This window comes from Columba livia, chromosome 1 (genome assembly GCF_036013475.1).
Source record: "Columba livia isolate bColLiv1 breed racing homer chromosome 1, bColLiv1.pat.W.v2, whole genome shotgun sequence".
Classification (NCBI taxonomy): Eukaryota; Metazoa; Chordata; class Aves; order Columbiformes; family Columbidae; genus Columba; species Columba livia.
Genome location: NC_088602.1, coordinates 147,427,104 through 147,452,814, shown reverse-complemented (window position 1 = coordinate 147,452,814; position 25,711 = coordinate 147,427,104). Strand labels below are relative to the sequence as shown.

General features: G+C 39.8%; 1 protein-coding gene across 36 annotated transcripts in view; it reads right to left on the bottom strand.

Moving 5' to 3' along the window:
* Positions 1–25,711, bottom strand: part of CACNA1C (calcium voltage-gated channel subunit alpha1 C) — a 492,189-nt gene that overhangs the window by 161,065 nt on the left and 305,413 nt on the right. For 35 of the 36 annotated variants that reach the window (XM_065036455.1, XM_065036462.1, XM_065036245.1 and 32 more), the window contains 2 exons: positions 16,009–16,170; positions 13,937–14,133 (listed from right to left, as the gene is read on the bottom strand). In XM_065036455.1, coding sequence (XP_064892527.1) covers positions 13,937–14,133; positions 16,009–16,170 — 359 coding nt within the window. Of the gene's footprint in view, positions 1–13,936; positions 14,134–16,008; positions 16,171–25,711 lie in introns of those variants that run through there. The other variant, XM_065036469.1, reaches the window with a different exon arrangement.

Here is a 25,711-nt window from a genome sequence, read left to right as displayed (position 1 = left end):
TGGCTTAAAATATAAGCAAAGGACTCCAGATGCCTTTGCTCTTATTCTGAGTAGAATTCCTAAACATCAACATTCTTAAAGGGACTCCAAGCCACAGTTGCTCCTTATGACTGTTATGAAATACTCTCCATTTTGTAACTGGCACAATCAGATAGATGCAAAAGAGAGACTGGAGAGTTCAACTCAGCTTTAATCTGAATTGTTGACTAAGGAAAGTGTGGCAGTTGATCAGTTGCTCCTGTTAAAGATAATTTGTTTTGACGATCACATTTCTTTTGTTTTAAAGTACTGAAGAAGAAGGCAAATTTTAAGCTCATTTGTTCCCTGCAAGGAGTTATTTTTAAGGCTCTTCTTACTGTGTTACCTCAATCACAAAATTTTACAAATTCCATATGCGCATTCTATATGTACATATAGGCCTTTATTCTCTATGTGCACGTTCACATCTATAACCTTTTCTCACAGTCTCTTCATGAGAAAAGCAAGACCAGGCTGGATGAAGGCAAATGCACAGGGATACTGTACCAGAGCAGATAATGCTCCAGACAGGTTATTCTTCTATATGGTCACTGCAGGATAAAAGCAAATAATGTCGTCGAGATTCATCACATGTGGGCAGTGGGAAGAATGATAAGATTCCCATGTGTACCTTGGTTGCCCAGTTGCTCTGTGTGTTGTGTAGTGATAGAAAGAACAAATTAAAATTCCACCCTGATCTAGAAATATTGACAATTTGTACAGAACTCTCTGCAGGAGCTAAATGGAGCCAATAACTGAGAAAGGATTGCCTCGGTGAGGACAACAGAAACATCAAGGGAAGACACTAATTTGCAACACAGAACCCTTGAGAAAGAATCAAAGAAACTGTAGCAATGGAAGGTGAGTCCAGAAGAGAGAAGGGGAAGCAGGCAGGCAGATCTGAAAAGACGAAGTCTGCAGAGGTTGCTTTTTCAGCCCTGCTAAAAAAGACTATGTTGAATCTGCTGTACATGACCTCACCCAAGTACACCTGCTCTGATCCAGGTGATTCGCAATTCCTAGTTTATTTTAGAAAAACTTTGGGTATAGTTACAGTTCATTGCTCTGCTACCTCATCTCCCTGAGAAGATGGTGAAAACTCCAGAAACGATCAAGATTCCCAAGTGAAAGCAGTGCTAGGCTCAACCTCAGAGCCATGAGAACACATGCTCCTGCAAAAGATATGTCTTGACTGCCTTGAACTTCTCAGGGAGACTGTGTAAAGGCAGGAGTCTGACAGAAGAGCCATACCATTGATCCATCTTCAGTGTTCTGCCAAAGTTAGGTCCCTATACAGGTAACAGCACCCATTAAGGGTCTCCATTCTCTCACATGACACATGACACAAATGGGTTATCTTGTTGGGTGAATCTGCAAGTTGCGGTCATGTAGTGACCTCCAAAAATTATTTTGACTTGTGTGACTTAAGGCTGCTGCAACCTGTACAAGAATGAGGTTTGAGCAGAAATCTAGAAGCACTGCCTTATAACCATGTCTGCTGCTCGTGAACAAAGGGAAAACATGTAAAATAGCTGTTTGACCTTCTCTGAAACTAGACAATCACAATGGAATGGCATTTTGCTGTTATGTGAACTCCCTTCAGCAAAGAAGACATAAAAGATATGAAGAAAACTGTATTGGGTTTCTGTTGCATACAGTATGTGGGAAGTGCATTGCCAGCAGTAGAATTTGCCAAGCTTATTTCTTTATAACAGCACTGAGTCATATTTTCATCACTTATTAAATACTGGCCCCACTATTTCAAGGATGTGCACACTTTCTCAGCTGGGAAAGACTGTATGAAGTCAGAGACACTTATTAAATATATCAGCTTTCAATCACCTAGTCCTGGATTACTGATACTGTATGCTGACACTAAATCCTTCCACTGTTTTTCAGTCCACAGTGTAGAACCATTGGACTCCACAACATTATTTCATTCTTTAGTAAAGTTCTATATTCATATTTCAGCTGTTTTCGGTTTGGGTGCACATTGTTTTTTTGCAGTCAGCTGTTCTTTAACAGACTGAGCTGTTACAGGAAAAGGAAGGTCTGTCTGAGAGTAGGAGGAGAACTATAATGGGTATTTAATACCAGCAAGTCAAATTGTCTGTGGAACAAAATGATTGAGCTGAACAGTTTTTCCACTACAAACTATTCCTGTTGAAAATGCTTACTGATCCAAACTTCTGGGGCATGGTAGTTTGTGCTTTCCAGAGAGTTAGAGGGGCAATATAGACCTGGATGTGTTTATTAGTGTCTTAATTAAATCTGTAAGTTTAATTGGCCTTCACACAAGCTTACTGTACAACTTCAACTGAAAGCAAAGGACTCTGGCATTTGACTTCACCCTTTTCATTTCAAAATAGAGGAATAATAAGTTAGGCTCTCCCTTGACTAAGAGAAAATAGCAGTGTTACTGGGTTTTGTTTTCACAGAGTTGCAAGAGTTGTTAGCTCTAGTCATGTTCCAAAGGGACATGGATTACCACAACAAATCAACTATCTGAAAAGTGGATTTTGCTAACAAAATCTCAGCACATTAAATTTTGTTAGTGCAAGTACCACTGGGAAACTCCTATAGTCAACTATACTAGAGGAGGGAAATCAGAAATAATCAGGAAGTTACCATTTACACCTCCTCTCATCCTACCTGTAGTCTTTGTGGTTTCTTGTTGGACCTCCCTGTTTTTCTGTGAAAACTGGAGGGGGCTACGTCACTCTGAAGTATTTTGGCAATACAGGGATTCTGAACTCCCACTGAAAACATTAATTACACAGCAAGAATTCCTTACATCACAGGCAAATTCTGAGCTCCAATAGGTCTCCTGCTTTGCCACCTCACTCTCCTTCTCCAAGTTTAAGATGTAAAAGAGAAAAAAAAATATTTCAATTTAGTATAGGACAATTGTCCATATAATTTAGGATCAATCAGACTGTGTCTTTCACTGAGAACTAAGGAAGAATTACTGATATCATAATTGAATGCTTGTGGTTACTTCTGTCCATAGTTAGCCCAGAAAGACTAATTTTATCTGGTGCATTGGTCACCAGCAGTGTAGATGCCTTGATCTTGCAGGAACAAAATAAGCTAGAGGAGAAACACTTTCAGAAATGAAGGCCGAAGAAGGATTTTTTGCCATCATTTAGGCTGCATTAGTGTCCTGGCCAGTTCATCTCAGCTGTCCTCTCCAGTTTCAACTGGATGAATCATTTCCCATAAAACCTGTAGCACTGCATGGAAAACACAGGCAGATTCATGACATTCTGTATCGGTGTTCCTGCACTTGCATGACCAATTCAAATATCTTTTGCCAAGGTGTTAGTTCTAGGCTAACCCCACCAAAGGCAGAGAATAGAATCTACGTTAGTGGAAGATCAGGACTCATCCTTCAGCATACAGAGCACAGTGAGGACCTTGAGGGCAACACTGGAGAGATAGGAATGAAACATAAAATGAGTGCAGGTCTAAGCTGAATCTAGTGTTCCCAGAACAAAGTAGGGGTTAAATGAAATCACCCACTGATTTCAGCGTTGCCCCTCACTCTGAGTCACTGCTGTAGCCATGATAGCAGCCTAAGATATAAATTTTTGGAACCAAACTTCCAAAAACACCTATACAATTTCCAATACAGAAATGCAAATAGACAACTAACTGCAATCGGAATCCCTCTGTGTAGGAATCTCAGCCGTATATTTGCACGGATGCATTTTGGATGTAATTTTGAGGGGGTCTGTTACCCCAGAGTGAAATATTGAAATTCATTTATTGTGAAGCAATCATGGAATCATTAACTAGTTTGAGTTGGAAGGGACCATTAAAGGCCATCTAGTCCAACCCCTGCTATGAGCAGGGACATCTTCAACCAGATCAGGTTGCTCAGAGCCCCGTCCAGCCCGGCGTTGAACGTCTCCAGGGATGGGGTACCTGCCACCTCTCTGGACAACAGGTTTCAGTGTTACACCACTCTCACTGTAAAAAATTTCTCCCTTATTTCTAGTCTAAATCTATTATCTTTTTGTTTAAAACCATTACCCATCGTCTTATCACAACAGGCTCTGCTAAAAAGTTTGTCCCTGTAGTCTGATAAAGTAACTAATTTTGGAGTGTGCTGGAGCTGTTCCATTTTGAGGATGTAAATAATTTCCTCTAAACTATTTAAACTATTCCCTCAAAAGTTTTTTGTTTGTTTGTTTGGGGTTTTTTTGTTTGTTTTTATTTGTTTTATTGGGTTTTTGTTGTTGTTGTTTTGTGGGGTTTTTTGTTTGTTTCTTTGTCTTTTTTTTTTTTGTGGTTTTGTTTGTTTGTTTGTTTGTTTAAACGCTGGCTCAGGTCATTCTGTCTGCATTGAGGTTGACTGTGTCCTACAGACTAGCTGGGAAAGAGCAGGCCATACACTGACCCAGGCAGAGCTCTTAAAGACTCTGGGCCCAGACTGAGTGGGCCTTCAGGACTTCCCACAAACATAGCCTGGTGTCTAGTATGCAAAGCTCTTGCTCTTGATCCATTCTGCTTGTTGATATAGGTGACTGACAGGACATTTTCCCTACCTCTTGACTGCTTAATAGCTGTCATAAATAGTGACATTACCTTTGCCTTCTTATTACATCTCTACTCTTGGATCCTGAGCAGTAAACCTACTTAGAGGAGATTCATGTCATTGATCCATCTTCAATGTTCTGCCAAAGACAGGTCCCTATACAGATAATAGCACCCATTAAGGGTCTCCATTCTCTCACATGACCCATTACACAAGCGGGTTATCTTGTTGGGTGAATTTGCAAGTTGCGGAAATATCATGTAGTGACCTCCAAAAATTATTTTGACTTGTGTGACTTAATCAGGATTTGAAATCAGGCCTTCAGAGGCAAAAGTCACAAAGCTTTACCTGAGTTGCCTTGTTCCTATGTAACTGTGTATGTTTTTTTTTCCCTTTAAAGGAAAAGGTTGATCTTTGAAAAAGTAATCCAAAAGCCCAAAGGCTATTTAGCTACAGGGCTGATAGCTCTTTCATTACAGCTACTGCAGCAGTACCATCTTTCACTGCTGCTCAGTTATTTAAAAACCTTTCATCTTTTAAAGGCTTTGGAAATTTCACTGCAAAAGAATAAAATGCTGATTTCAAGCATGAAAATATGTCCTAGGATGGTGGGTTTCCAAATCTAATGATTTCATTTTATCTTAGAACTCTGGGCTTTCCCTTTCCATCTCTGTTTATTTTGTATTTACATTTGCATGGCTGATTATCCAGAAAGGATTTTCTGCCTGTTTTACTATATTGCTGTCTTAAAACCACTTCTATTTATCTCAGTGCAGACTGATAGCAAATTCTACCACAGGTATATCAGAACAGCACTGATTGCCTCATGTGCAGGAATACACAAGCACATACTGTTCATAGATTTACATAGTCAATTAAGTCCTTAAAAATAAAGATAATGAAAAACAGTACTGTAAGCTGTAGATAATCACTACCTTCTTTACTAAGTGGAGGCATGACTGTCAATTCTGTCTTCACACTTGATCAGTATATCCCAGTTTCCTTTTTAGCCAGTTCCCAATCTATGATTTTGCTAGAAGTCCAGTCTACATTTTAGATTATGAACCCAGTTTTCAGTTGTGAAATCACACCTAAAAGTCTCAAATAAAATGTACAATATCTAGAACTTATAGCACACTGCTAATAAACCTTCATCTTACAGGCACACTAGCCACTCACAGATATTGTATAAGCACTAGGTGTTCACTGGATAAATTACTATCAAAGAGCCTGAATGAGGTGCAATTGCATTATTGGCAGACAAGACTGCCCCTTCTCTTTTTCTTGCTGATAAGACCAGCAACACCAAGTAAGCAACATCAGGACAATGTCTAGGACTGACTTCTTCTAGATATGCTTGAAAAATTCACACCATGTATGTTCTGTGGTAAATATTCCCTTCACTGAATCCTAAACCCTTCATTTTCTACTTCTGGACACTTTGCATCTCTAGGGAGATGTGCTCAACGATGGGAGGCCTCCAATTTGGGTGTAGTTCAGAGGACTGGAGACAGTTCTAGAGGAAGCCAGAGACACAACTAAACTATATGCTTATGGTGGTACGATTACTGAGTCCTCATGTCCTGCTCAGGCAGTAATCCCACTGAAATCGATGAATAAAGCCAATATTAGTGGACCAATTCTCTTCCCAGATAGGAAAGGCGTATTACTCACAGCAAGACTGATGAGGGCTTGGTTGTATTTCCTTTTGTCTTCAAAACAAGGTATCTAAAGAAATTTAACTCAAAATAAACATAAGTTTTATAAATAGTCAGTTCTAGAGCCACCATTTGTGTTTCGGGCTTGGGCATATTCCCCGGTCTTTATTTTTCCCAGGGTCTAGATAGCGAACCAAAGCCCATTATTTGCGAATCTGTCTAGTGGATATGGGTTCAAACTTAAAAACTCTGAAAACTATTGTTTTGGAAGGTAATGATCATCAGTTCTTGAAAAACTGGTAGTAGGGCCCAAGCAGTGCACCAATAAACAGAGGCACTCAAAATCCTAAGTCATATAGAAATATCCCAGTATCTTAGTTCTTAATTTTATAGCTCTGGGATAAAAGATTAAAGACAAGAAAAGTCTCTGTGGTGATTAGACAGCAGCAATTAGGAAACAGTCTTAGGAAGAACAAAAGAAGAAAGAATAGAGAAAGGGCAACAAAAAGACAGGGCTGTTAAATAGGTCCTTCCCATGCAGGAACACTGGGCAGAGGGTCTCCACTAACACCTCCCCATAACCAACCTGAAAAAGCTTATTTTTGATGGAGATCTTACTTCTATATAGAAGAGGGCTGAGAGGTCCAAAGTTGAGGCCTGAAGGGCCCATGAAAACTTAATTTCACACAACAAGTGCCTATTTTTCATTGAACAAATGTTCAGCAGCAGGTTTTTGTGGCAGGTGGCAATCAGCAAGTCACTGCTGTTACTTACCTTCAAGGCAGCTGTACAGGCAACCATGACAGTTGCACACGAAGTTGTTCATGAGAAAAGGGAAACCAGATTTAGGTCAGCATTTATGCAAATTAAATGTGGACACTGCTTTTTCAGTGCATTAATGCTGTGGCCCTTCAGTGCTCTGAACTATGTGCCCTCTCCCCTTACCCACCACTGCTACAGCAGATAGAGATGAAATAACCTCTGCAATCACAGAGATGGGTTGCTCATACTTGCGTGCTCATTCTTTGTATATTTTTCACATCCATGCAAAACCCTGCCAAAAAGATGATTAAAAAACCTCAACCACACAACAATAAAAGCCCAGCATTTTCTTGGAGGGCTGGGGGTGGATGGGGAATGAACACCATGGAAACGTGTAGACAGATATATTCTTAGAATCAGATCATTCTCTTGTGTGGAAAGCCTTACTAATTCAAGCCTAAGTGCTGCAAGAATAAAGGGTTGGAAGGAAAAACACAGCTGTTGAAAATTGGGGGTTGCAGCTCTGCATTTAACATCTCTCACTTTGTGACAATATGTTTGTATTCCTCACATCATCTTCCTCATTAGCTGCAACAGGCTCATGAGATATGACAATGCTGTCAGCAAAGTAACTTATTTCTGTTGTCCAGGTTTTTTTCTGTTTTAAGGGTGACTGTGAGTTCCAGTTTCAAACTCATTCAGTAACTCCTGCAAGTATGATCTCACAGGTTGAGATGGAAGGATATTCCAGGACAGCCTGTTTAACCCACTGCATCTACATATGCTACTCTATGCTGTCCTTGAGGATGTGAGGCTACTGAATGTTTCCACTGATTCAATCTCACTACATTGTGGCTCTCACTATACTGCAGTGGCTCTACTGCACTGTTTTAGATAACTAAAATGTTTTCTTACCTAGGGGCTGGGCAAGCCTACTAAGGATTGTTCGGTCAAATTTGAGGGACTCAACTTATTATGTGCCAGTTCAGGCATCTCTTCCAGGGACAGGTTAGTGTCCTAGACCTTATCCAGACCTGGCTTTAGTCCATCTACAATAATACCACACTCTTTAGTTTACAGTTAGAGCCATGAGGTAAACTGCCCCTGGAGGCACTGCATGTTATTTTCAGAGGTTCAACTGAGTATTCTGAAGCATTGTTCAAATGACATGGGACAAAGCCAATACTCCAAGAACAATGACAGGCTCAAGGCTGCTTATTACATCAAAGAGATCAAGTAGAATTACTTGGTCCTAGAATTCAAGCTGTAATGGGCAAGCTGTACACAGAACAACTCAGGACCAGGTTCTCCACTACCCAGCAGTATGAATAGCCCAATACCACAATGTATGGTTGCATTTTGAACTTGCTCTGCACTCTGTTTTAATTTATGTATACAATTTCTCCGATGCAGGGGAGTGGAGAGACCAGGCACATAAAACTGAGGCTGCAGTGGGCAGTTTTGCATGCAGTGTCACAGGGGTCCAGCTGCAGAAAGCAGATTTCACACAAAGATTAAAGCCTTTCTAGAGACAGGGCACTGTCCAAATTGTATTTAACTCAGAACCAAAGCTTCCCCTGAAAGACAGTAACAAATGGATTAAAAATAATTAAAAAGAAGCCACATTAGGGAAGGTTGAGAGAACTGAATCTGCTCAGACTAGAAAAAGATTAAGGGAAGACAACAAATGCCTACAAATACTTAAACGAGATGTTACCAGCTGCACAGGGATTAATTTTCCTCCTTAGTCAACAAGACAATACGAAATAACACACCACAGTTACAAGATACCAAACGACTCAATTTGTAACATTTGGATTTGAATCTGCTGCTGTAAGTTCACATGACTGAGGGGTCTTCAGAAACAGATTCAGAAAACAGGCCTTTGTGCCTGCACGAGGGAGCGAGCTGCTAATGCTGGTTTGTCATACATGAAGGAGAGTTTTGAGAATAATAAGCTCAATCTTTCTACAATGCATAGGAAAATTATTATGTCACTTATCATAAAAGGTGCCTGTCTACTGAAATGATTCTACAAACTGATTGCATGGAAGACAGACAGCTGGCAGTTATATCGGAACAAAGTAAACCTTGTAAAACTGAGGCAGTATGTGAGATCTGTTCCTATGAACACTTAATGCTCCTTTCAAAGAAGATCAGTTCTTCAGCCAAGAGTCCAACATAGTTATTTTACATTAACATTTTGGCTCCTTATAAGTAATTATCTTACCTTCCACTATAGCAGTGTCAAACTGTTTTTCCTAACATTTTTCTTTCACATTTCAAAAGAAGCCCATCTACTCACAAGACTTATCTACTGAGTGAGAGAGGAGATTGGAAAGTTTATCAATCTTATTGATGTCCAGCCCTTCCAGGGAATAAAAGTGCATTGCTTTCCTGTCTCTGATTATCTTTTTGTTAGGATGTGGATCACAGGCTGGGAAGTAGTACTTCATGAGAGAGGAGACAGGCTTCACTACAGAGGTGAAAAGCTGGAGACAGCATGAAAGGAAGCAAGAAACTGAAGGTAAAATTTGAAGAGTTACTAAGTGGATTAGGAGTCCAGGGCTTGCAGAAGGTCATACAGCTTTCTAACTTTTAAACATGCGGGTTTTAACCTTGCAAAGTGTGGCACAAGACAGACATAGGTTTCATGAAATTACTAGCATATTTTTCAGGGCAACATGCTGAAATGTCCTAAGGTCCCTCCATTCCCACTGAGAAGAATGCAGAGATCTAGGTACATTTCAAAAGCTATTTTTTCACAACATAGGAATACATAATTGAACAGCACTTACAGAAAAGTTCAAAGCAAGGGAATTGCTCCATTGGCTAAATATTTCCAGCCAAGTAATTCAGCTCAGAGCTTTATCTGTTGTTCTGCTGAGTTTTAGGTGAGGCTCTTATTTTCAGATTTAAGGAGGGGGCAAAGAAAACTCCCTACATCCACATGTATGCCCTTGGAAGACTATTAGAACAGACACTAAGGTCCTGATTAACCACCTCTAAGTCCTCAGGTTTCACACGTGACTACCTGTGAAAAATCTCAAAGCATGATCAAGATTTTACAAAATGGAAGGTGAGATCCTGACCTTTCAAAATTAATTGGAATTTTGCCACTGACCCCAGTAGAAACAGATTCAAACCTTCGTATCTATCCTGAGTTGCAGAGGAGTTAAGAACCTATCAGTCTGCTTGAATTTTGAATGCTCAGGACTTTTAATATTAACCCATTAGTTTACATCATTAGGTTTAAGTAATGACTTCTGAAAATCACCACCTAAAATTTTCAGCCTCAACATTGTCCGATTCACAGACAACATTTTCTTATAACATTCCTTAATCTTTCCTTTCAGCATAAAACGGACAACCAAGTCTCTTATCTCAGGATGTAGTTGGAGAGAGGTAATCTTAAAGTCTGGATTTTTAATTAACTATGCATATTTATTTCCTAATATAGCAAATTTTAATTTCGATGACCTCATTGTGGATCCAGATCTTTCAGAGTGTTATCTACTTGAGAAGAATATAGCCTCCCATCCCTGCTCTCTTATGGAGACACAACCCCCAACAAGTTCTCTACCCCAAGTCCACTCTTCCTTGGCTGAAAAGGCAAAGACCAGGGAGTAGAGTTATATATGAGTCAGAACTCACTAAAGAAAGCGTGGCTTACACAAAATTTAAAACATATATTTAAGTCCCACCCCATTTAATAAAATTCTTCCTTCAATCTCAGCAATTGAAATATTGCATCTATTCTATTCTTTACTATCCTGAACTACTGTTCCCTTTGATCTGGCTACCTTAAGCTGGAAGGTATGGTTTGAAATATCCACATACAACATTACAGTGTGAATTTTTAGAGTCTATTTCTACAGATAAATATTAAAACCACAATGCTTCTCACAGGTGTGCCCTGTAGTAATTGCCCAATTAATATCTGCCCCCCGAGTGGCACAGACCCCTCTGCAGAAGGAAATACCCATTGCATCTCAAACACCTTCCCTGCTATATGGCAAACACTGATCAGTGCTGACTTCTATCTCACTTTGTCAATATAACACAAAGAGGCAAAAAGTTGCATGGGACAATAGTACTCTCAGAATTGTTTGCAGGAGCTTAACTAAGTATGTCTGTCATCTCAGGTGTTCAGGAATCTACTCAAACTCTCTATTTCATGGCCTTTAAACAGAGGTGAGGCTTTTTTGTTGTTGCTTGCAAACTAAAATCTGTCTTCCTCAATTCCTGAAATTTTACCTGCAGTGCTAACTCTTATCTTTTGCAGTCTTGTCTAGGAATAATTGAGAACTGACACTAACAAACATTTCTTTTGTTTCCAAAGCAAGCATTCTACCAAAGCCATAGTCTAAAAGGCTAACTATATGAATGACCCTAAAAATAATGACCATTAGGTCTCAGTTCACCATACTGTCTCTAGAGAAAAAAGAAAAGCTCCAGAATTTAGTGAAAAAAGCTGGCTGAATACCAAGCAAAATCCAACGGCTAAAATCCACGTTGCTACAGGGCTATCACAAAACAAATCAGACCATCTGCAGCAGTCATGGTAGAAAGTAATTTAGCAGTGAGTATATGGTATTGGCTCCTGTTATTAGATAACTGATATCTTAGTTATGAATGATGCACATATAATCATGCAAATTACACATGGACCCAGAGGTGTGGGACTCAGTGGGATCTATTATAACTTGGGCTTTTGGAGAAAATGGTGATAACTTGTGGATAGGTTTCACAATACTAAATTCTATACACTGCTAAGGCTACCTTCATGTTTACTTCTGATGTGTTTTACTCTCTCCTGTTTCTCCTGAACTAACTATAAATCCTCTCAAACAGACAAAGACTGGACGAATGTGAGCTAAATGTGGTAAAAGAACAAGTATATTATATACAGCCATAGCTGAGCAGTAGAGTAGTTTTGCCCAGTTCCTTTTCTGACTTAACTTCTGTTCTTCTTCATTATTTTATTAATCTATACTCTCTTTTCAAGTAAAGGCAATTTTTGTGCTCCGAGACCCAGACTCCCCTTGTGGTTTGATCTCTGCCCTTTATCTCAGGCATTAGAAGGAAGCTAGAGTCACAATTCTAATCTAAATTTACAAGGATAAAGAGACAACTGCTACTTGCTCCACATAGAGAACAGCTATTGCAGATAAGCTAAATCTTCAAAGGGAAATCTTGTAAAATTTAACTCACTAGTGGGTAGAATGCAGCTTCAGGCTCACGATTAATAGAGAAGCTGATGTTGATCCAGAGTGCAAGCTGCTTCAGTTCAGATTATCCTTTGGCGTGCTTTGGGTCATCCTGAGTTAAATTCCATTACACATAGTAGCACAAATCTTATTTTCACTGGAAATTCTACCATCTTGGAGAATCAGGTATCATAACGCTGGTTTTCAAAGTTAGTCATTGTCCAGGGTAGCCTTATACAGACAGGTTGGGCTGTGTGTGAATTAAATTCCTATTGCTGTGAAAGTTGGTGGCAAGAGCTGGATCCAGAACCATGTTTATATCTGGTTGTGCTGGTTTGACTGAAAATGAGCTAATATTCTTCACGCAGTTAGAAACCTCTTTTTTTTTAATTCCATAGTTAGCATGGTGGTTGCTTGGATTTAGTTTGAGAACAAGAAGATAACGACCTGGGACAGAGTTAATGTTTTTAATTGCTCTGCTCTGAGAGCCAAGGACTCTGAGCTCTGCCCATAGGAGTGAGGCAGCTCAGAAGGGAGGCATAGGTGGGGCAGACATTGACTGACATCCAGCATGATCAATAAGAGTATTCCATGTCATTAGTGTCGTGCTTCATATTTAAGGAGAGTCGGGATCTTCCAGCTAGTCTGGGAGCAGCTTGGAGTCAGGACAGAGACCTCTTCAGAGGAGTTCTGTTCAGCACTTTCTTTAGTTCAGCCTTTTGCCATCCTACCATTTTGCAGAGGCCTCTGGGACCAGGGTGCTGCTGCCTGGGACCGGCTGCACAGTGCAGGCGGAGTTCATGAGGAACTGCATTGAGTATCTTTTTATTTTATATTCTATTTCTATTTAATACATAGTAGTTGTAGTAGTAATGGTATGTCGGTGTTACTTTGCTATTTTATTAAACTGTGTTTATCTCAGTCCACAAGTTTCTCCCTTTCAATTGTCTCCCCTATCTGGGGGTGGGGGAGTGAGTGAGTAGCTATTGTGATTATATTGCTAGCTCTGGTTAAACCATGACACTGGTTTACAGATGAAGGCTAAATCTGATTTTCACCCCTACAGTATAACTGTATTGTCACTGGATTTCCCAACATGTCAGGAATTGCAAGGTAAAAACTAAAGCTATTGAAACTTACAGAATTAGGGTAAAGGACAAGATGAGACTGCATTTAGATTAAAGATAATATTATGTTTTGGCTAAACATGTAACCATGACTGATACCATTAGAGTTAGGATAACTTATTCTAATACTATTATGATAAAAATAATAATTAGGAGTAGTGCTGGCATGAAAAGGGATTTGTGAGGCCTTTCCTACAAAACCTACAAACTGATCAGTGTAGTGCCTTTGTAACATTAATGCCATGAGTAGGGCACACTGTTATCTGTCATTAATACTTCTACATCAGTAATCTGGAGGCATATGAGATATTTCACTCCTGCAGAGAGGGTCTTCACATGTCATTCTGCTCAACAAAGATACATTGCAAATCTTTAAACCAGTAAGCCATGTGCCATATTTCGACATTAAAATATCAATTGAAAGTCAACATTTACATTTGATTTAAATGTGCCTGATAAACCCTCCCATTTTACCCATTAATATTCTGAGTTAATTAAAGCTCCTTGCTAGCAACCATGCCTTCACTTACATGGAAAAAGCAAAAAGGCTAAAGCCCCGAAATTTTAACATAGCTGGAGCTCACGAGCAGGCTTTTCAGCTTATCATTTTCGGATACGTACCCAGTACAGTACATCTGTCCAGCCCTCCATCGTGATGCATTGAAACACAGTCAGCATGGCAAAAGCAAAATTGTCAAAGTTGGTAATGCCGTGCTTAGGTCCCTCCCAGCCCGCCTTGCACTCGGTGCCGTTCTGACACTGCCGCCCGTGCGCAGACTGGGGGGCACACGGAGACGGGTCGTCTTCCGCTGGCGTATCTTAAAGGAGAGGGGGGAGAAAACAGAGATGAAGAGAACTAATTGCTGTTTGACATGCTGATAAGTGAGTGAAGGATATCTGATTTTAACAAATACATTTTGCAGTGAATTTGACAGCTCTCTCTAGGAATACATAAGAAAGTGTGTTAATTTTAATGAGCAGAGGGATGTTTTGTTGTGCTTCACTTTCTTTTTGTAAAAATAATAGCCAAGCTGTCAAATTTTGCAGTCAAAACTGAAATGTCTTTCAACATGAGAGGGAACATTACATCAAGTCTACTACATTTCCTTCGGCTGCATGTTATGACCAGTGTTTTTGTGCTGGGTTAATCTTGGAAGGGAACTGCAGCACTGAGTGGCAACTCTGTTGAAGGAGACTGAGCCCCTGCAGCAGACAGGCTTCAGTGGAGAGAGGTCAGTATGGTGCAGGGCCACTGACAAATTGCAGCAGAGTGTCTCTGAAACTCTGCTCTTTTGGAGTTTAGAAGCTGTGCGGCATTTTTTCAACAGCCCAGCGGCACTCAGAATCTATACAAGGCTCTGCTGCTTGATTATCCACCCTTTATTCTGTACAGGTGTTTCCAGGGATCTGAGAACCCATATAACAAACCTGCCCAGATACTTTGGTATATGCAAAATGCCATGGAAAACACTTTAATAAGCACAAAAATTCATGCAATAGGATTTTGTTAAATATATGGCTTCAGCGCCTATTGCTACATTTATAACAGATGCAAGTATGCATCTGTGGGGGAGCAGGTAATTAGGTTTGTTTCTTATTTTATATGGCAAAAAATGCAATTTTCCAAAAGTTCTGATCATATTCTGGTCATTAAAGCAACCCAGAAATAACAATATGAGAACTGAATGCTGTAACATATTACGGTTACAGAGAGTATAGAGAAAGACATATACACTTTAAAGATGCAAACAAGACAGATAATTCATTATCGTTCCAGCACTGTTTCCAGAAAATGAAATCTGCCCATGTTATACAAGAAGAAAATACAGAACTTCTTAAATAGTTTCCTGCCGTACAATATTTTCTTAGTTACAAGCTGAACTGCATCTTGGACATTGGCACCCACCACCACACGGGGAATCACTGCTGTTCAGGTTTAATAAATCAAATGAAAAAAGTGCAGATGGTTAGATGAGTGAGTGACAATAAAAGCGAATTATTTTAAAATTTGAATCTTTCTGTCAATAATTTGAAAGTTCTTTACTGATGGATTTGGTGCAAAAAGTTTCTTCCCATTAATATAATTTTGCTTTCCCGTTAGCTGCATTTCTAACCACACTTACAGACTGTGATTAAAAAAAGAAAAAAAGAAACCAAAACAAAAACTACTGGGCCTCAAGTAGATATTCTTTTACAATTATACTGGTTTAAAATGAAGAAGTATTTATGTACAAGATTAATAATAAAATATAGGAGTTGTTAATTTCTGTGCTGCCATTTCATTTGCAGCTCAGTCTGCTAGTGGTGAAATCATCACTACTTTAGTGTTGCTTGAGTCTCTGGGAGATTCATTAAAGAGCTCAAGCTGGCTCGTAGTGCCAAAGGTCCACATTAAAAAGTCCACTACTGTGTTCAGCAGGAATACGCAGTTTTGCTTGTAGCCTTTACAGACACAACAACTGTGTGCCCAAGATGAGAAAGCTAAACACTCACCATTAAAGACAGTCTTTCTCCATCAATAGTGATTCATATCCAAGAAGCAGCACAGAGGAACCATCACTGTGAAACCCCAAACAGGTACACAGTAGGGAGCAAGAGCCACACATCTCATGTGCCAGTACAAAAGCTCCATTATATAAGGAGAAAGCCTCCCTCAGAAAATCTTTATATGCATGATATAGTATTCCCCTTACCTATCAATCCTCCTTGCACATGGTAGCAGGTCTTGTGCATCTTCCCCATGAATAACTCCAGTCCAATGATGGCATAGATAATAATGACAAACAGCACCAGCAGGGCAATATGCAACAAAGGGACCATGGCCTTGATAATTGAATTTAAAACCACCTGGAGACCTGCAGAGAGAACAGAAGGAAGCACTTATCAACAAGAGAACAAAATTTAGAGAGGCCATAAACTGCACAATAATATGTCATTTTTATTTCATTCCCCTTCACCTGAACTTATTATCTTGATGATGTAAAAATGTACATTTACAGATGTCCTCCCTCCAGAAGATCCCCAGCATTTCACAAAGTTACCATTGCAGCTTGGATCACAGACTAAAGTAAAAGGGGTATTAGCTTACCTGTCACTGAAATACCATCACCTTGGGGAGGAAACACTAACTATTTTGCCTGTCCTAGAAAACCAGACACAAGCTAATCCCGAGACCATATTTAGGAGAATTAAAGCACAAGAAAAACAAAGAACAATGAGAACTGAAGCAGAACAAGAACAATGAGACATTCAAGAGACCAAATTCTGGGGTACCGCAGAGATACACCCCAGCGCATGGGGAGAGATGGCAAACTGAAGTCTCATTTCCACTCCAATTCTGGATCTTTCCAGAGGTCAAACCAGGTTCAGGCAGAGCCTGAGCTGCTGATGGACGACCAAACCCATACTAAGAGCTCCTTGCCCTCTCAGAACCTGCACTCCTCTCTGCACTCCAGATCCACCTCACCTTACTTCAGTCTGAATGGAGGGACAGAGTCAGAACCAATAATGCTGGTTTTGCCCCAAGTTGTGGAGATCACTTTATAACAGAGGTTGCTGAGGTCCTCAGAAAGTAGTACAAACAAAATATTATTAAATGTCTGTTGTTAAGGCATGAGACTTGTGTAAGTCCTAAGCACGAGTGAGCCAAACAGTCCCAGAATGGCTCAGAGAAGGTGACATGTAGCTGAGTTTGCTGAAGCGCTAAGCAGCTGTGCCCTCAGATGCAGTTAACTGAAGCTGCAGATTCACAGGCCTCTCTCTGTCTCCTTCTCCTCATTTGTAAAATCAGCATAACAAAGCCAGTCTCATAAGCCCTTAGTAAGGATTTGCATTTACAAAGGTCTTAAAGTTATTATCACTAGTGGCAGTGATGGGAACCACTGTCACAGGCAAGTTATTAATGTTGGAAGTATTGAGAGACCTGTAGAACTCTACAGACTACAAATAGCCAGATCAGAACAATTACAAGCTCGTGATTTTGCAATGACTGAGAGCCAGAAGCCATTAATGTCTCCAGTAAATGCTGTCATCTCCTCAGAGAAGTTGATAGTAACTGTGATTTTTGAAAAATGTGATCTGCAAGTTGTAAAGGTCTCTTATACATCTGCCAAGAGAGATTGTGATAACCATTAACTTCTAAAAATCTATCATCTTAGATTTTAATTTTTATTACTTTTTTTTTTTTTTTAACTAATTTAAATACTTTCTAATAAGGATGACGCGTCTCTTGACAAGCACTTTCACTCATAGGCACTCCACTTGTCAATTCACAGCTAAGGCTGAGACTTTGCATTTGCTTCCCAGCCACGATGGAACACAGCAGAAATGCTCAACGGTGGCATCAGCTGCCAGTTCAGCAAGGTGGTTCACTGCCTCCTAGTAATCTAAAGCTGGCTACTAGCATCTTTTTAGTCAGAGCCTTTATTTTTTTTCAGGTGTCTGGAGTCAGTTCAGTTATCTGTTAATGGTTCATTCTGCTATCCAAAGGGAGTAATATTCAGCAAGCAACATTCTGGTATTCACAAAGAGATTCTTATGTGAAGAATACTGACAGGATCAAAACTGATCCTATACAAGACTGGGGTGTTCTTATTCAGTTACTTCTAGGTACTTACTCTGGATAAGCAATGTCTCTGGGGAAAAAATATTGCTGTGATACATGAGACATTCAACACTTCCCCCTAGATGCTCGCCTCACTTGATCTACTAATTCTAAATTTATACAGAAAATGAATTAGAATCCACATCTACATCACTCCAATGCTTTACAGCAATCAAGAATGAAACATTCACCAGAAAATTAAAACAATGTCCCACCTTCTCCGAAACAATGTACAATGATACAAGACAGTTAAAAGACTACAAATGGCTATGAACCTTAAAAGGGCCCACAAGCTTTGCAGATTGAAATATTTGTAGCTTCAAATAAATCTACACAAAATCAAATAAAGGCCTCAATTTTTAGTGCTTTTAGGAGCCTTGTTAATCCAAAATGTAACCAGGATTACAAGGTCAAGAGATCTAATACCAGGTCTTACATAATTCACCCTTAATTTTTGTTATTAATTGATTCAATATTCATCATAGGATAGATCCAGTGCTCTTGAGACAGTACTGAGGACAGACACAATACAGAACAAAAAGCTCTCTCATTTTAAGTGTAGCTTCATTATCACCCTCGCCATGAAAGTGCATCAATGTATGAGAGATGTCCAGAGAAGTTAGTATCTGCAACAAACCAATGGCCTTTGCATTAACAAAGCTGTGCTTCTGAAATCAAAGGCTTGCACCATAAACATGAGATGACAAAGTGTTTAACACAGGGGTGTCAAGACTATTTTCAGCAGGGGCCACATCAGCCTTGTGGTTGCCTTCAAAGACCTGAATGTGATTTTAGGACTGTATAAATGTAGGAGTAGTTACATTTAGTAGTTACGGTTTAGACAGTCAAGGAGAACATATACCACCAGAAGATTTACAGGAGCTTCAGCTAGCATAATTAGAGAAAAGCTTCTTGAGAATAATATACCACTTTTGAGGAAGAGATGAGCCATTAAATACTTGTCAGCATGAACTGATGTGTGCACTGTGCAGTATCCCGCTAGGGCAGTATTACCATTAAAGTACTTAGAGAGTTTTTAAAAGTTTAAAACCACCAACTATGTAGCAACTTTAGAAATGTCCTCTCAGATGTCATGAATGCTACTTATAGAACTGCAAGGGATATATGCACACTACCATGCTCCCAGCATTGCTGTTGAGTTTATTGCTGCATTATAGCTGATGCCAGGAAGTCACTTTATTCTCAGTTCAGGCGGTCACTTGCAGCATGAATAGGTGTTGCAAGGAATGTCATGAGGAACCAGGCCTGGACAACCAGAAAAGTTAGTGTAGTATGATAACAAGGGAGAAGAAACAGGGAGAGCAGATAAAGAAGTATTAAAGGACTGGGGGAGAGCCATGGGTGGTAAATCAGAGACAGTTTTTAAATAAAAAAAATGTACTTCAAAACACATCAAATCTGTGTTCTGAAATATCGCAGGTGGAGATGAGTGACTGTGGATGATCAGATGCATTTCCAATCTGGGTATGTCAAGGCGAATCACCCCCTTACATGAAGACACAAAGCTTCTTCTAACCAATGGTGAGAAATTCTACACGCTTTTACATGGTCTTTCTCTGCACAGAGGAAGAAAAGACAGTTGAAGTTATTAAAAAAAGACTTCTCTGAACCAGCTCATGCATGCTCCTAATCTTTGCACACTGCAACAGAGAGATATCACCCAGTATGGGTGCTCACAATAGAGGGGCAATACAGTCCTGCTCACCTGATCCCCTCTCTAATACACCACTGCACGTCTTTGACATTCAAAACCCACCTGGACATGTTCCTGTGCGACCTCACCTAGGCGTTCCTGCTCCAGCAGGGGGATTGGACTAGATGATCTTTTGAGGTCCCTTCCAATCCCAAACATACTGTGATACTGTGATTTTCTCCCTTGTGGAGGTAAAGCTTGCACTCCTAGCACTGAGCTGTGCAGCTTGTGATCATCATTAAATCACAATTATCTGGTGACCTGATCAGACTGAAAAGCTGGCCTCTTGATTTCAAGTAGGCAATGCCAATAACTGCTTTCCCACAGCAGTATGAAGAGCTGTTTTTTACACTACTATACAGATGCTGGCAGTGTCATCTTTGGCCAACAATCAACACAGAGCCCTGAACTTACATCCTGGCAACTAAATGTGTTTCAAATATTTGGCATTCAAATGTACTTATTCATTTGTGAAAGCTCTCTCCATGTGCTAGACACTCTCCAGACATCTGTGAAGGAACAGCATCTGCCTTGAGGAGCTCACTCCAGACTGGACAAAGAAATAACTGCACAGAGGGTAGGGAAAGTGCCACAAAAGGGATTGTTTGCAGGTTTTCAGCCAGTGCTTTTCTTCTGTTAATAATTGAAGATCTTAAACAGCTCTCAGTATTTATTTTAAAAGCACTTCTGTTTACTTTTAAAAGAGAAAATCCTTGGCTGCATTCTGTTGGCTGGCACTGACTCCATAAATGTTTCAGTAAACATAATACCTGAATGCCATTCCTTGGGTTAACAGAATTTAGCATTTATTTACACTGATAAAATATTTAAAATATTTATTACATGGGAACAACATTGCTTTTTATATCAGGTCAAGCCCTTTTCAACCTCTGGAGGACTGCATCAACCTGAAGGTTTAGGGCACAAATGGGGAATAAAGAGAATAGGGAAGACAGAAGAAAAAGAGCTCATACGAAGCAACATTGATCTCTCTCAGAGCTATGAGCAATACACTGTTACGGACACCACAGATGCTTTAGAGCTATTATATGATGCTGTATTTTCCTCTCAGGAAGATAATCGTGAGACGGGCTGGTTGCTGTTTCAACAATTCAGGCAGTTATTGAAGAATGTGCTTATCTCTAAGCAAGTAAGTCTCTGCACCTAAAGCAGTGGGATTTCCTGCATACCTCACTGTCTACTTACAAGCCTTTTTGTATTTCAACCGATGCTCAGCAATATAGCACCAAAAGAAAAAGAAAAAAGTGCACTGGACCCAGATGCAAAAATGCACTTGGTATTGTTGCACTGTAGAAACATATCTAAGGAAACTATGTGTAGGTTGGGCTCGGGATAAAAAAAGCAAAAAACAACAAAACCCCCCCACACAAACAACAAAAAAAACCCAACAAACAAATAAAAAAAAAACCAAAAACAAACCGACAACATTTGGGCCTTTCCAAGCACAATCTGTCTGACATTTTCATGTGTCTTCAATTTCGGACCAAACTTGGTTTGCTGGGCAGTGCTGTTTCCTGCTCTAATCATGTTAGTAGTCCAGATCTTCAGAGAAAGAGTATCCTGAGCCTACTCCTCCATTGTTTTTGCAGCACTATATTTTGTCAAGGCCATGGCATTGCCTGAACCAGGAGCGTGAGCAGGCACAGTCTCATACAAATGGGAAAGAGTAGGAAAAAAAGGGAAAGGAGAGGACTTTCAACTCCATCCATCCATCTTCCGCCTCCTGATAAACACACAAACACACACAGATTTTTGTACTTAAACCGGTGCCAAGGGTGTGGGAGGTAATTATTTTTCTGCTAATACAGTTCAGAAGAAAACTACTACTTTCTGCAAGCAAGGAGGAAACGGGAGGATTTGTGACTCAGCACAGTGCCTGAGTCAGATCACTTCTGGGAACCACTCTTAAGTGATGGAGTTTGTACACCAAACCCAGCCACGAGCCAGGCCTGCCCACAAATCACAGTGATTTCTGATGATACACTAAAAGACTGCCACTAGAGTTATCTCTGTTTCCAAAGCACAAGCAATATAACCAATAATATTCCCCAAAGTGGATGTTTATCATTTTATAAATGTAAGTATTGGCTAAGAAAATTGAAAATGATTAAATATTCATAAACATGAAAGGTTTTATACCAGTTTTAAAGGAAGCCTGGAAAATGACATACATTTTTATCACAAAATAGTCTACAGTCATGGGAAGGTGTCTTAGATAAGTACATCTGCAACGACTTGCGAGGGGAAACATTGAAGACTTTCTTCACCAGTATTGCAAAGGGAAATAACATAGAACTGTTCAGCTAAGGACAGCTGTACAGTAGCAATTCAGGGAGGTCGTCCTTTGCTGTTCTTCCGGAGCCTCAAAATATTAGTGGTATATTGGCAGATAAAGCAAAATCTGTGGGTGTAGTGCAGCATTCTTGGGGTTGCAGATGTCATTTCAAGAATAATACAGAAGGTCTTGGAACAGGAAGGAAAGACATGTCACAGGAGAGAAAACTAGCTGAATTAAAAAGAAAGAAAAACTAGGAAAGACACTTTTCAAGCTGAACAGTGAACAGTGACTATTTTTGAGTAAGTAATGCTATTTAAACATATATGAACATACAATTCAAATCTGCTTGCTGGAATTAATAGAAAAATAAAGTTTTGGCATCTGGTCTCAATGTTCTCATTCCTCTATTTTCAAACCATGTTTTCATTGAGTTTTCAAACTGAAAGAGACACACACAAAAGGAGCTTCATATAAATGGGCTTGTGTATGGCAACATAATTGTTTTATATTTGTCAAGTCTTGCAATACCACCCATACTTCATCCTTTGAGGTGAGAAAGGAACAGCAGAACAAAAACAAAAGCCACAACAAACCCCAGCTCTTCCTTCTGGATCATTTTCTCTTAGGAAGAAATTAATCTTCAGTATCCTTTGCTCATCAGAGTCACCCAGCTAAGACAAACAGTGCAGATGGCCCTCAGCATGGTAGCCACACAGCCCCAGCTTTTGGGTGAATGAGGAGGATGGCTGGATAAGTGTACAGGCTGCCTTAGGCTCTTTGCCTCTCTGCTGGAAGAAACCTCTACTGCCACTCATAGAAGTGTCCCTCTGACCTCCTGGGTGGACTTTAACCTGTTTTAATAGCTTTTTGTTGAAAGTATGTACGTGTTCACTTTCTTTGAAGGCTGTTTGCTGATCAGAAGATCTTGCACATTTTTCCAGTCCCAATACATTAGGTAGCTCCAACAAGCTCATCTTTATTCTCCAGCCATTTGATCCTAGTTCAATTCAGCAATTGCATATCACAGGAAAAAAAAAAAAAAAAAAAAAAAAGACTATTTTGATCAAAATCAGAAACGAAGTTAAGTAAATTAACTTTGAGGCCATTTTGAGCAAGGAGCACAGTGCTCTGTAATGTAGTCTTATGCTGATAGAGGTGTTGGTAACAAGGTCAGGTATTCATGGCCAGACAAGGATTCCTAAAGATGGGCTGAAAGTTAGGCAGGTAAAGGGCATGCAGGAGCCCTGGCAGTTTTCAGGCCAACAAGGATCAGCTGTCACCTTTTGTCATGAAACAGCTTTGATTTTCTGCTGACAAGGCACTCATGGACTCTCTGAGAAAACCACTCCTGGGTTCATTGCAAAGTTTTGTTTTTACTTAATTACTGTGAAGGATCACAAATAAGGAGAACTTTTATTTGCCTTCACACTGCACAGCTATGCAAAACCAAAGATAGTCTGGCCAGAAGCTTACACCAGTTCTCAGTAAAATGATCACTTACACTTTCAAAATTTCTTCTTGCTCAAGCACAGCTGTGACAGACAACAGTCTTTCCAGCTCTGGTACAGAAGCAAATTTTGGTCTAGTCCTGTGTCACCGGATTCAGTTAGAAAACTTGTAGAGGAATGTGTCAAAATGCTCTACTGCTGTTCCTCTGGTCAAGTGAATATAAAAACAGAATCACAGAAAGTTAGGGATTGCAAGGGACCTCAAAAGATCACCTAGTCCAATCCCCCTGCCGGAGCAGGAACACCTAGATGAGGTTACACAGGAATGTGTCCAGATGGGTTTTGAATGTCTCCAGAGAAGGAGACTCCACAACCCCCCTGGGCAGCCTGTTCCAGTGCTCTGGCACCCTCACTGAGAAGAAGTTTCTTCTCAAATTTAAGTGGAACCTCTTGTGTTCCAGTTTGAACCCATTGCCCCTTGTCCTACCATTGGTTGTCACTGAGAAGAGCCTGGCTCCATCCTCATGACACTCACCCTTTATATATTTGTAAACATTAATAAGGTCACCCCTCAGTCTCCTCTTCTCCAAGCTAAAGAGACGCAGCTCCCTCAGCCTTTCCTCATAAGGGAGACCCCCAAACCAATAGTTAAGAAACTTTTGAACTGAGATAATGATGAAAGAGCTTTGATTCAGAATGTCAAATACCTTTTATGTACAGCTCTGAGGAATGACTACACAGACTACTATGTCCTAAAGATGTAGTTTTTGAAACAAGGAACTGTGGACACCTGTAACTGCTAAAGCATCACAGTAACAGAAATGGCCTCAGAGCACTTGGGTCTCAGTTCTGAGTGCACCAGCATTTAAGTGGAAGGCTAATGACTGTTGGATCACAAATGACTTCGTGAAGTTGCCAAAATCACAGGGTCTTGAACAGCATTATTTTTAACTGTTTTTTCTCGTAGTTCCCTAGGTAAGTGGACATTAGCCCCTTATGTTCATCACTAAATAATCCTTTCTGTCTTGTAAACAATAGTGTCTTTTAGTTGTCTGAGCTCCTCCTGATGTTCTTTCTAACTTATCAGTCATGAACAGGTTTAGAAAAGGTAAAAGCTAGCAAGGTAATGAATGCTACCAGGGATCCTGCAAATGTAAAAGTGCATCCAGGGGTGATAATAGTACAGTCTTGTAGTACTTCGAGAAAAATATATTGATGACAAAGACAGTTTTTGCAAGTTAAATGCTCTATGTCTATCACAATTGGCATACCACGAGCTACACTCAGAAAAAGTACAACAAAATGCTGGATCGACCCTAAAACTCTCTCTTTAGATGGCTATCTCTGTAGATGTGCAGTATCATACGTGACAAACACAGGCAGTATAGCCCTGTCGAAGAAAACTCACTCCACGTTTTAACTTTGGACAGTGCTTAGTGGGAATAGTTGGGACCAAGCTCTGGAGAGACATAGCACAATATTTTCAAAGTCACTGTTGTGCATGGTTTTCAGGAGTATTTTGATAACCTAAAAATAGAAAGTTACGTGGCCAGGTAATGAACAAATTTATGTGAACCACACAATACGTGATCACTGATATGTTACTGTCTTGATGCACACGTGGGATTTGTTTTCTCTGTTTAAACTACTAAAAACTGTTAATAAAAACACATGGTACAATGCCAAAATCCTTGAAAAGACATGGCCAGACATATGTGAGTAATTTTGCCTCTTAGTTTTAATTAGAAAGTTTGGATCTAGGGACTCATCTATTCAGTGGTTAATCAGTCCCATCTCAGAATATCTAAAACTCCAGCTTTTTTTCTTTTCCACACTAGTAAGACAGTTGCTTTTGATTTTTTTTTATAAATCTGATTAGACTTAAAACTCTGCTTGCAGGCATTAGATAATGAAATAGCTTTGGGGGAAGAAAATGCCTCACTAGGTAGACTCCAATATGTTTGGACATAAAAATTAATGGTTGCAGTTTTTGCAAAGACGTATGTGTCAGTCAAAATAACTGTTCTTTATTGATATTTACTGTCTTTATAACTGGCACAATTCAAAAGATTTTTGTACAGACTGTGTATATATTATTGGAATGTACTGGAACTAAACATTTATTTATTTTGAATTTCTTTTTACATTTAATACGCTGTCAAGGGCTCATAAGGCTCTCCTGCTGCAAACCGAACAGCTAACTTAAATTCTTTACAGGTACAGAAATCTACAAATAAAAGACTGAGGGGAATTTGGCCCCTCCCAAAGTAAAGTTTTAACTGAAATAGTGAGCTCAACACTGGAATGTGAAAAGCAAAAGATGGACTAAAGC